Source organism: Lactuca serriola, chromosome 4 (genome assembly GCF_051521515.1).
Source record: "Lactuca serriola cultivar US96UC23 chromosome 4, Lser_US96UC23_V15, whole genome shotgun sequence".
NCBI classification, from domain to species: Eukaryota; Viridiplantae; Streptophyta; class Magnoliopsida; order Asterales; family Asteraceae; genus Lactuca; species Lactuca serriola.
In genome coordinates, this window is record NC_136411.1 from 200,012,504 (window position 1) to 200,025,128 (window position 12,625).

Sequence of the window (12,625 nt, forward strand, 5' to 3'; positions counted from 1 at the left end):
CATCAGACCGATATTATGCCACTCGTTACAAAGCCCCATCAGAAAAATCAAGTTGAATTCAAGAGTAGTACGATTAACTCCATATCGACTACATTTGAAATTCATTCATTTAGACAATCATGGTAGAGTTCAATATTCTCACCTTCCTTCTATTTGAATTCTCCTAATTCAAGAAGACACTGCTTAACATAACTTTTCTTCATCTTCTCACTCCCTTGATACTTATCTTTCAAAGTATCCCAAATCTCTTTAGCCATTTTGTATCCACGAACATAGTTGTACACCACATGTGGAAGAGCTCCACGTAATTCAGGCATACAACATTTGTCATTAGATTTGTATTTTTCAGTTTGAGTAGCAACATCAGCAGATGAACCAGCATTTCCGATTCCAGCAAACATCAAAGGACGAAAGTTTCCACTCTTTACACATTGCCATAGATCTTCATCAATCCTAGTCAGATAATCTTCCATCCTATCAGTCCACTGATCATAGTACTCAGGAATCAACATAGGAATTTTGGTTGAAGAACCGAGGAGATGAGAAAATCTAGTCATCGTGTTCATGTTGAAGTTCGCCATTAATGTACGGACATAATTGATGAAAAGCTTCAGAAAGAAGAAATTTATGGAGTAAATCTTCTAGAAATCAATCACCGAACACTCGATTTATCAAACAAAAAGCAGAATCGAATCAAAACAATTGATTATAAAAGATTTTCTAGATCAAAAGTGCGGAATATTTTTGAATCTAGAACAGCGACTCAAAAACTTTTGAAACAAAGAGAAAATCAAAAAAATCAATTGCTAGAATCATGCTTTGATACCAAATGTAGTTTGTATTGATTGAGTAAATGAAATGAAATTAGAGTTTGAATTGAATCTTAGAACATTGAGTAAATATAATCTGGATGGCTCAATTAAACTCCTGAAGGTTACAAGAGTGAATAGAGTAAGAACATGAAATTGCCCAAAAGTTACTCTATCTCTAGTACATATCCCTATTTATAGGCATTACAGAAGTTTACAAAAAAATACATAAGGGCTAAATCTATTAAGCTTCGACAAACAAAGGTGCCCCTATGATATACATACAATAAAAGTTGATATACATACTTCGACATTAAGACAGACTCATGACACTTCGACACCTCACAACATAATTTGACATCAACAACGCCAGACATCCTTTCCTTTTATTTTTAGATAGTTACTCATTCTAGTTTTTCATCGTTCATATTCATCAGCAATCAGTATGGGTGCTCATATGGAACATCCCAGACCGTTGGAGACATTTACAACATATATCGGTTGTAAATTAGCCATTTTTGCAAAAGATTTTTTGAGTGACGATGGTACATAAAGACTACGTCCAGGCTTCCTAGAAATTTAAGTTACCAAGGTTCCTTACAATGATAATACGGTGAGAGTAGATAGTAGACAACCAATCTAGGCTCTGATACCAAATGATAAAACCAAGAAAATGCTCTTATGTAAAGTGACCGAAGTAAGTGCGGAAATAATAACTTAACAACTGATATAAAGAACAATAATGAAAGATCAGAAGCATAAGTAAATGAATATTGTAAGTTAACAAAGAATAATCATATATTGAGTAGATTGTCTAGCCAAATAGCCAAGAAACGTGTAAGGAGAACCACATCCTGGTTCCCTTTTATAGGCATACTATGATGGAAAAAGGGTAAATAAGTTTGACAAAAGATAGTGACATGACTAAGTAATCTATTCATTATCCAGCAATCATTACAATCCAGCAAATATTAACTACCGTAACTAAAAGACAAAACAAGAGTCAACTTATCTTGAACTTTGCAACTCCTTCTAAAATCAGAAACTTCTGGATCCCTTCACAACTTCGCTTATAACACCCTTCGGTCAGCAGGTAAAGTATTGACCTCAGCAGAGGGTCACTCTCGGGATCAACAAGATCTCTACATTTAAACCCCTTAAGTCTATAAGTTTCTTATCAATCAATTAAAATCTTAATTAATTAACAAACTAAACCCCAATACAACTCTCATGTCAGATTTTGCTCTTACTTATCCTTATATGTAACCCAAAAGGAACCTATTATTAATAGTAATATTACCTTATGATGTGACAGTGGACACTATTTTCAACATATTTAAAAATGTCAAAGTAAATCCATGTTCTATAAAGCAACAAAGGGTAAAGTGTTAACTTACCACAAATTTAAAAAATTACTAAATTAAAATAAGCATCATATATTTTAGGAAAATATTCATTAAAGTCCATGTATTTTGAACTCAAATCCAATTAAGTCATAATATTGTTTTTTTCTTAAAATCAAGCCCAAAATACTTGTAATTGTAACTAATTGGGTTTTATGCAAAAAAGTTTCATTATTTTGGAAAAATTTATATAAAGTCCTAAAAAATTTTGAGCATAAAAGTCTCGATTATTTAATATTTTTCCCAAATTAACGAAAAAATCATTATTTTTATTTTAACAAAAAATGACAGATTATCATTTAAAATTAAATAATCAGGATTTTTCTGTTCAAAAGAAATTATGACTTTATCAAAGCATTTGCCAAAATAATGGGACATTTCTGCATAAAACAATAATCAATTTCGGGTAAATAACTAGTTTCACAATAAACACTTGGTAACCATCTAATGTGATATTGTATATCTTCAATAAAATCTCTATTCTGACCTTATTTACAATTAAGCCCTAGTTTTTATTTAACAATATTACTAATTGATATTGTCTCACCTATATTTTTATTGACATGTGTTCCATGTTAAAGATTGAAGTGTTTGGACTTGGATCGTTAGTTGAGGAAGTGTGAATTTAAAGAGACTTAGACATTAGGATTAGCACCTAGCAAACACTTTAAAGTTTTAATTAATGGTATTTTTGTATTTAGTGTTGCTACGGATTTGGAATTTTGGAGACCCCAAATTATGCAATGGCATGTATTTATATGTTGAATATATTGGACTTGCTTCCATTGGACATGACATTAGTGCAACTAATATCTACTATTTTATGCTATTTCTAGTATTAAAATATAGGGTGTTATACGGCCCATGTGAAATACAAAAGAATTTCGTACAGCCTATGTGAATTGCAGAATTTCGCACAGCCTATGCTAAATTTGATTTTAACACTTCAAACATCATTTTTTTTATGGTTTTCAATGATTAGACTAATTTCTAATCTTAAGTGCACCTTTTTTAATGCATTCGTATCATCGTTACCACGATTAGATCTTGAATCAAAATGAACATTCTGAAAACTTCATTTTTAGACTTTAAAACGTAAATATGGTTGTTAGTTTAAGTTTTCATCCATGAATTGCATCGATGATGATATGAATCAATTCCTAAACATATTAAAAGGTTAATTACATGATTAATTAATAACACCAATGGATCTATGAGTGTTTTTGTCAATTTGTTCTTAAAACTCCATAGAAGCTTAAAACCTCCAAAAAAAAACTTAGAATTAGCAACATGCATTTCAAGCGCTTAATAATAGATTTCAATTAGAAAAAAAAAAAAAAAAAAAAAAAAAAAAAAAAAAAAAAAAAAAAAAAAAAAAAAGAAAAGAAAAGAAAAAGAGCTTGTATAATTTAATCATAAAGTATTATTAAGATATTTGAGTGAAATCAACGATCTACATTACATTCAAACTCCATGGATGATAGCTAAAAGCTCCAAAACATAAATTATTCTCAACAATCACCAATAGAAACTTGATTTGCAAACTTAACTAAGATTGATAATCTGGTAACTTGAAATGAACTTAGAAACCATCTAGCTACTCAATTTCATCAATGAAATTCGAATTTTAAAGGAGCTAGGGTTAGAAATCCCCAAAAACTCATTCAAACTCCAAATCTCACCATTATTATGGAAGTAGTGGATTGAATCATGAACTAGAAAGGAACAGGCAGCTAGTAACTCAACTAAAAATTTAATTGAAACCTATAAATTGAATTTGAACAATTACTTAAACCCTAGAAATGAAATGCAGAAGATTAAGGAAAAATTAATACTTTCAAGTGCAACAGATGGTGAGATTTGAACTTAATCTTCAAAGAAACAACAAAAGACCTTCAATCTTCCATTGGAGATGAAGAAATTGTCACTTTAAAAGCACTCTAGAGCAGGAGCGATTCAAACGAAAAAGGGAAGGTATACTAAGTTTGGCTTATTTTTTTTATTATTTTTATTATTTTTTGGAGTAAAAGTCTTTTGGCAAAAATTACAAAAAGACAATAGTTCCTGACTTTTCCAAAAAATCACTTCTCTATACTAATAAAAGAGTAATCATTTTGTCATGTGTCGCTATATTAAACATCTTAATTAATATGATGTCACTTGTCAATCTATTAGTCCTCCATTTTAAATTTATTAGACCTCCTAATAAATATGATGTTATTAGTCAATGTATTTATTCTCGATTTTAAATTTTATATTATTGTTTTCATTAATTCACAAATAAAAAATGTCTAATATATATTAAAAATTAATTTTATATAATTATTTGAATTAACGATTATAATTTCACATAACTAATAAAAATATATCGTGAGTAATAATTTATTTAAAATAATTAATAAATAATTTTGAAGTTTTACTATAAAAATATAATTAATTTTATATCCGTGGTTTCCACGGGTTATAAACTAGCTTCCTTATATAAAAAATCAAAAAATAGCTTTTAAAATGGTTTTACCAAACATCTTTTGCATTTTATCTTTTCCAAAAAAAACTTTTGGCTCTCAAAAGATAAGCAAACACCAGTTTATCTAATTTAATCCAAGTCAACAAAAGTTATCCAAACTTAAATAAAAAATTACTCGACACTAAAATCTTGATTTATCTCTTAGTTAATCTTTGTAATAACTTTAAATCTTAAATTTCACTAACATAATTTTATTTAATTATTTTCTATAATTTATTTTATTATTCATATTTAGCTCAATTATTTTTATTTTATTTCATTTTTAGAACTTAATCTAGTAAAAGGTCTAACAACTCTAACCCTAAAATAAGAATGTTACAAATTATTGACTAATTATGTGTCTTATTTTAATCTCCCATAATACATATTAAATTGGTAATAGTCTTGAGTTTAATTTTGGATCCAGAAGAAAAACAGAAGGTAATTTTTTATTTTGGCTTCTTCCTTTAATGAATACGACAATTTTTTATTTGTATCAACTAAGTGTAAGATTGATTAAAAAAATTAAATATAAAAGTTTAAATATTTAAGAATTTTAGATTTATAAGAAAAATAATGTATTATTAAAACTGATTTTTTTTATCTTTTAAATTTAAATAAATAAACAAAATAAACTAATGTACTTTAATTTGGAAATTTTGGAATAAAAATATAAATCTATTAATAAAATTGATATTCATTTATTACTATATTTATTGTAATTATTACACTAAATTATTATGTGAAATTTATTAAAATAAAAAAAAATAACTGTGAAAAAAAATTAATTCAAAATAACATTTGACAAATTGAATGAGAGTGACATATTACAAAAAAAAAAAAAAAAAAAAAAAAAAAAAAAAAAAAAAAAAACCTTTCATTTATTAAAGTAGATAGTTCATTTCTATACCACTCAAAACAATTATAATTTATAATCAACATCAACCTTTTATTTATTATTAACTCAATAAAGATATACAATAACACATTTATTTCAAAATAGTCTCCATATACATACCCTAAATTGCATATCTGTAACAAAACACAACCCATCTTACAAGAAGCTATACACATCCCAATGACATCATCATCTTACAACAATCAACACACACACACACATGTATACATAAACATATATATATACACCAATAATTTTATACATAATTTATTTAACAAAAACTTACACATGTTGTCGACATATAGGGCATGATCCATGTCTAGATAACCACTTATCCACACAAATCTGGTGAAACATGTGTTGACAATGAGGCAAACTTCGAGCAATTTCACCAACTTTAACATCCTGCCATGGTCAACCAAATACTTGATATCGGTCAACTCAAACATATATCATTAAAAATATATATATAGTTTTGAGGTGAGAATATAATAAACCTGTAAACATATTGTGCAACAAATGGTTTGATTCGGTTTACTTTCATCTGAAATCTTGTGCCATGGTAAGCGTCTCAATGAATCATCTGACAACCCTTTGTGTGCCACGTCATCATTAAAATCAAGTACATCAACAGGACTCATACTCACCTGCTGGAAAATTTTAATAATGTCCAAAGTATAATAATTATTATTATTATTAGATCATTTTTTTTATGTTTTGTAATTGGATTTTTGTTTGTTGCAAATTTTGACCTGAAAATGATACGCTGTTAAAAGTTCAGGTGGAAAACGTTCCTCTGAAAACCTTCCACGAAGAAGCTCCTCCATAAAATCAGCCTATAATAACCAAGAGTATGTTTATAAGATATTTATATATGTTTTGGGAAAATATTATTTAAATGATTAGTGATTATTAATTACCATTGACGAGTTTCTATTGGAAGAGAGTTCTTGAGACCAATAAGCACGTGAAGCTTCTAGAACCTCAACAGAAAGAACAGCTCCAGCAAGAGCACCGAGTCCAGCTCCACGGAGGGCCCCACAATCAGAAGCCCTACCCGCCACAGCACCAGTGATGGCACCCGTGAAGGCCCCACCTGCAACAAAAGTCAACACCAAGTCAATGCTATTGCTACGTATATGTTCATTGAGAAATCAATGATTTATTTTGACTGAATTAATGTAATATAAAATGTTCATTACTATATAAGTATAAGATCATTTTTAATTGTTATTTGTTAGCTAGTTTTTTATGTTGTATACATTAACATGAAAAAACAAACCTTATGGATCGGCTACTATGGATGGATTTCAAATACGGAGGAAATTTAGGGGAAAAAAATGTGCATTTTTGCATCATATTGAGACTGAGTGGAAGCCTTTTCATAATGTTTCACAAGAAGCATGTAATAAACACTTATGATTAACAACCTAAAAAATAATTAAATTTATAATCCTAAAATTTTATAAAATTAACAAAACATACCAAAATAAATTTCACACATAGTACAAATAATTATGTAATAATTAACAAAATAATATAATAAAATAGGGATTTTCTAATACACATATAAGATGCATTGATTGAAGTATTAATTATAAGAAATGTTACTATAATTATATGTGATTAACATTAATTATATGTAATATTACCATAGTTAAATGTAAAATATATTAATTATAAAGAATAGTATTATTATTTATAAATAATGTTTATCACATTCAATTATGGTCATATTTCGCATAATTAATATTTCTTATATGTGCCCTTAGGCTACATGGTGCGGTGATGGGGTCACCGGCGGTATCCAACATGTCACCCTTTCACCACCAGTAAACACCGCGCCATGAAGGTGGTTTTACAGCAGGTGAAATACTGTCGGTGGTCTTCTACCGTTGGCAGATTTTTAAATTTTGTGGCATTTTGGGAAAGGGGCCGTTGCCAAACGGTCTGGCAACGGCTAGTTTGTCAATTTTCAATTCTTTTTAAATCTACTATATATACAAATCAAATTTCCAAAATTTCACCACTATACATTCTTAACAAATATTTTTTTCATTGAAAATGTCTTCTTCCGACAATCCAAACTCTTCCAAACCAAAATGTTAACAACCCTTTCACACTTTTCGGCTACGATTCATCATCACCACCACCTTACCGGCCACAAATGGATTGTGTTCCTAGCTATTATTCACAATTCCAAATGCCCCAACAATTCCATTTCCAATCTCAACCTCAAACCCAATTTTCATCCCAACCGTCATTCACACCTTCAACCGAATTATTTTCGGATTCCAAGCACGAAGAACAGCAACAACAAAAGAAAAGGAAAGCTGATCTGAGAAGATGGACACAAAAAGAAGAAGTTGAGTTAGCAAGGGCATGGGTCGACATATCTGAAGATGGTGGCACGGGAAAGGGTCAAAATCGTGATATGTTTTAGTTACGTATCACGGAGCGCTTTTGTAAGGGAATGGGTCGAAATCCAAATTATCGGACCTTCGACCAATGTAACTCCAAATAGAATCTTATGAACAAAGTCATCACACATTGGAATGGAATTTACCTAAACTTTGAAAAGCAATGGGCTAGCGGAGAAAGTGAAGCGAGTTTGTTGAAAAAAACACACGCTACATTCCAAGATGATACGCTAAAGCCTTTTAAGTTTATTCATGTGTGGGAAGTTGTCAAAAGAAGCATTCGGTGGAGGGAACTTGCACCACATGAAGAAATTGCTAATCCGCCAAAAAGAGGTCAGACATCTTCATATTCAAGCTCGCAACAAGTCTCATCGGATGGTCACATAGGCGTTAATCTTAATGTTGATAACGACGACATTGAAGAAATACACCCACCTCCTCCAATGGGAAGGGACAAAACAAAAGCTCGAGCAAAAGGGAAAAGGAAAGTGACATCTTCAAATTCTTCAATCGGAACCGAGCGGTCAGCTAGATCGGAAGAAATGATAACACAAATTGCACGATTGAATTCAACTTTAGAGAGGCATATGGTTAAAACTGTCCGACTCACCGAGTATACCGTTGTTAATGCAAGATGTGAGACACCGCGACCCCCAAATATCAAGAGGCGGCTAAAGTAGTGACACAGTCGATTCGCGAAAAATATAAGCTAAACCGCAAATGAAATTTCAATGTTATGTTTTTTTCTATATTTTTTTCTTAATTTTTTACTTCATGTTTTTTTTAGGTTTTTAACGTAATTTTTAATTTCATGTTTTTTTTTTTTACTTTTAGGATTTCTAAAATGTAATTTTTAATGTTAGTATGGTTTTTCAAAAAGTTCTTATTTTTTATTGAAATTAAAAAACAAAAAATAAAAAAATAAAAACTCATAGGTAAACCATTTACCACGTCCTAGTCCGTAGGTGAAAATTGTAAAAAATGTGAAAATTCTCGTGACGCCTACGTGGCACCTTTTTACCATTGCTAAAAAAGGCACCATAGCCATTAGCCTTCCGGCACATATTAGAAAATCCCAATAAAATAACATTAAAAGAGGAAATCAAGTTAAGTAAATAAATAACATAAATATAAATCAAATTTTGATTTGAAGTGCAACGTATAAAGGGAGCAGGAGCATAGAGAATTTACAAGACATTTATTACTTGACAATTTTCAATTTCACATATTACCACAATTCACAATCACGTACCCAAATAGAGAGAGTGGAATAGAACTAAAGCGAGATTGAGACAGCCTGGTAATTAGGGTTCTTCTAATTTTTTGGGATTTAGACGAATTAACTTTTTGTGGATTTTATTGTGTATACGTTTTAAAAGTTTTGATAACTTTGGATATGATTGTTAGGATTTAGATTATTAGGATTTGTGAGATTTCGTGGATTATAAGGTTGTAAAGATTTTGGTATTTGTTACAGAAGGCCCAGAAGGAAACGTCGCTATACACAGAGTAGTGACTCAACACTTCACTAACTTTATAACAATTAATCAATGAAATCAAAGTATATGAAAAAAATCTGAATTAGGAAAACGAAGTAATAAATTACCGAATGCGAAGAGACCAGTAAGGGCGCCGGAGATAGCGCCGGAGATCAATCTGGGAATGAAATAATAAACCCTAATCTCTCCTTCAGCACCTCCAATTACAGCGTCCATTTAAAGGGTTTTGAGTTTAAATAACAAAAGAATTATCAAAGATAACGTAGCTTTTGTATACTTGAAAAGGAGAGTGAGAGAGCTCTATAGATAAGAAGAAAGAGAAAGAGAAAGAGAAAGAGAAAGAGGGAGGGTGATGTCGGACATGAGAGGAGAAGAAAGGTCGCGAAGGGGGCGATAGTCTTCCCATCGTATCAACTTTTTCTACTTTCTTTTTAACCCTCATGTACTTATCTTCTCCTAATTTAGGTCACTTGTCAAACATTATTTTCTCGTTTTTGTGGTGTTTTGGTTGTTTTTTTAATTAATTGATAATCATACACATTGTATTATTTATAAATATTTTTAAGTAAAGTAAGTTAAAAGGTCATATATATTAAAGGTCCTTTTTACTAATATTGTCCATTTTCAACTGTTAGCGCATATCACGTGCTAGGCATGTGAAAGGTATTTTGGTCTTTTCAGGTATAATAGAGACTGGATTCTCTAGACATGTAATTTTCATCCGTTACCACACATCATGTGCTAAGCATTTGAAGGTATTTTGGTCTTTTCAGGTATAATAGAGACTGGATTCTTTAAACATGTGAGGGTATTTTGGTATTTTCAAGTATCACAGAGATCGTAATATTTCGTAATTTTAAGCCATTAGCACATATCATGTGTTAGGCATGTGAGGATTGAATTTGTGATATTTAATAAACCACATAGACCATTTTTGTAATTTGTCTTGAAATTAAGAAATACAAGAAACTAAAGGGAGGAAGATTCAAACCTGGGACCTCCTCCCATTCTCCCTCGTTAATTAACACCTTAACCAATTAGGTTAAAGCCAAATTTGGTTTATACTTATAAAAACTATTTAATATTATGTAAAACCAAAATAATATAAAGAAAAAAATATATTTTTACATAAAACTTTTTTTAATAAAACAAAATACACTTTTACATATTGCAAAAAAAAATTACAAGCAGTTAATATGTTTTTTTATGTCTTTATTTTGTATAAAATATTTTTTTTATAAAAATATATTTTCGTATAATATGATATTACGTTGTTATAATCATAAAGTACACATTTATTTTATGTTAACGTCTTTAGTTGATTTAAACTAAAAAGACAAGTATATAAAATTACAGACGTTTTCGAGACGTCTTTAATTGATTTGAAGCAAAACGACAAATATACGTAAAATAAACTAAAAAATATGTTTTAATGTATTTAAAAAATAAGTTTTTGTAGTATGTGATGAGATTAAAACTCTTAGATCGATTAGATCTTTCACAAGTACGATTATGGAAATCAAACAAGTCAAAAACAATATGAGAATGAACACAGAATAGAATCAAATATATGCTTATGATTCAAAACAGAGTCACGCCTCAGCAGAGCTCGATGAAGAACTTCCGCTGTAGAGGCGAGCTAGGGTTTACAAAACTTTAAAGAAAATAAACAATGAAAGCGATAACATCTAAGTCTGCATGCATGCAGCTTATATACTAAACCCTAGTACAAAAATATGCACGGTTGGACAGGCCCAATACCGGCAATCAAACTGGGCTAAGGACCGAGCCCATGACGCAATCTAAATAGACCCAACAATCTCCCCTTTTGCGTTAAATGAGGTGAGAGATTATTTCTTATGAGTAGGCTTCACCGTCTTTATTACTTTAAACAAACGAGGAATTATAGCGAGAAGTGTCTGTCTAAACTGTATGTACCACCTTAGCATGTCAGTGAATAATTTCTTATCAGTAGCACTGCTCTGATCGCACCTTTGAATGATCTCTAAGATGTGCTCCAGGCAAGATGTTGAGAAGTGTTTGTCAACAAGAGCGAACATACATTTTTGACCTTCGCCTCTGAGGAACATAACTGTGTGATACTTTGAATCGATTTTCCCCTTGATCATGGTATTGACATTGCCAGCTCTGCCCATAGTCTTGATCGTTGTTTGCTTGTGTATGGCAGAGGCAATCTCCTGGTCCATCTTCGCTACCTCATGTATGTAGCAAACAAGCATATGCTTGACATGATCAATTATCGGCTGATACTCCAGAGGATTCGACAGAAGAATGTTATTGAGGAGTATCCAGTCATGGGGATTAAGGTTTGGTAGATCAGCGAGGGTAAAGTGGTAGACTGAGCCTTCGGTTCCTCGAGTCGCCCTGAATTTGACATTAATAAATTTCCCTACTGAATAGGGCTTCATAACCTTGACAGTGGTAATTTTCTTTGAGCTCCAAGTCAGGTATTGGGGTTGAGCAAACTCCAAGTAAAACTCCAGAAGATCCCTATCTACCTTCGGGTCTGGGGACGGAATAGCAACAGTCGAGTTGAAGCAGTGGAAGATAAATGCCTTTCGAGTGATTGGCATATAGAATTATGCATCCTTGGAGTTGTCAAGGCCAAAGGACATTATCGGCTCAAGCCAGAGAATGATTGGCTCATCAATTCCACATCTTTGAAGCGAGTCTATGGTCCACACAGGAAACATGGACTTTTTCTTCTTTAGGAGCTCTGCCTCCTTTCGCTTCAGCTCTAGCTCAGCTTGATGTTTCTTGATGTTTTCTTCCAATTCTTTTTCAGAGGTCTTAACCTTCTGGAAGGGATTCTTGGGATTTTCGGCATAGACATCATCTTCATTGTCTGTGTTGTCCTCGCCGATTTTCTTCTTCTTTTTATCCTTGTTACTGACCGAAGCTTCATTACCCTTCGGTTCAGTAGATGGTTTTGATCCGGAAGGAGGAGGTTGAGTTGTCACTTTCTCTCCCCCTTGTTTCGGTTAGACCCCGGTCACCGGAACACCCTCGATACGGCTAAGAATGTCCAATGCTGGTCTGAGCTTGTCTGCGAGATGACGCCTGACAGTT

At 31.5% G+C, this 12,625-nt stretch overlaps 1 protein-coding gene across 2 annotated transcripts; it reads right to left on the bottom strand.

Moving 5' to 3' along the window:
- Positions 1–5,646: 5,646 nt before the first annotated feature.
- Positions 5,647–9,939, bottom strand: LOC145103141 (RING/U-box superfamily protein). 2 transcript variants are annotated; one of them, XM_079040688.1, is made up of 5 exons: positions 9,643–9,939; positions 6,537–6,712; positions 6,369–6,452; positions 6,114–6,266; positions 5,647–6,021 (listed from the first exon to the last, which is right to left on the bottom strand). In XM_079040688.1, exons 1-5 carry the CDS (start codon positions 9,749–9,751, stop codon positions 5,899–5,901), a joined length of 645 nt encoding a protein of 214 aa, XP_078896814.1. In that variant the 5' UTR covers positions 9,752–9,939; the 3' UTR covers positions 5,647–5,898. The 2 variants fall into 2 exon arrangements, with proteins under 2 accessions (XP_078896814.1, XP_078896815.1); XM_079040689.1 differs by having other exon boundaries at positions 6,114–6,263; positions 9,643–9,908.
- Between the last annotated feature and the right edge of the window lie 2,686 nt (positions 9,940–12,625).

Coding starts and splice junctions, on each gene's coding strand:
- LOC145103141 (XM_079040688.1), bottom strand. CDS start 9,751: ATGGACGCTGTAATTGGAGGTGCTGAAGGAGAGATTAGGGTTTATTAT. Junction 6,453..6,536: donor CCAATAGAAACTCGTCAATG/GTAATTAATAAT, acceptor TGGTTATTATAG/GCTGATTTTATGGAGGAGCT. Junction 6,022..6,113: donor GTTGCACAATATGTTTACAG/GTTTATTATATT, acceptor TGACCATGGCAG/GATGTTAAAGTTGGTGAAAT.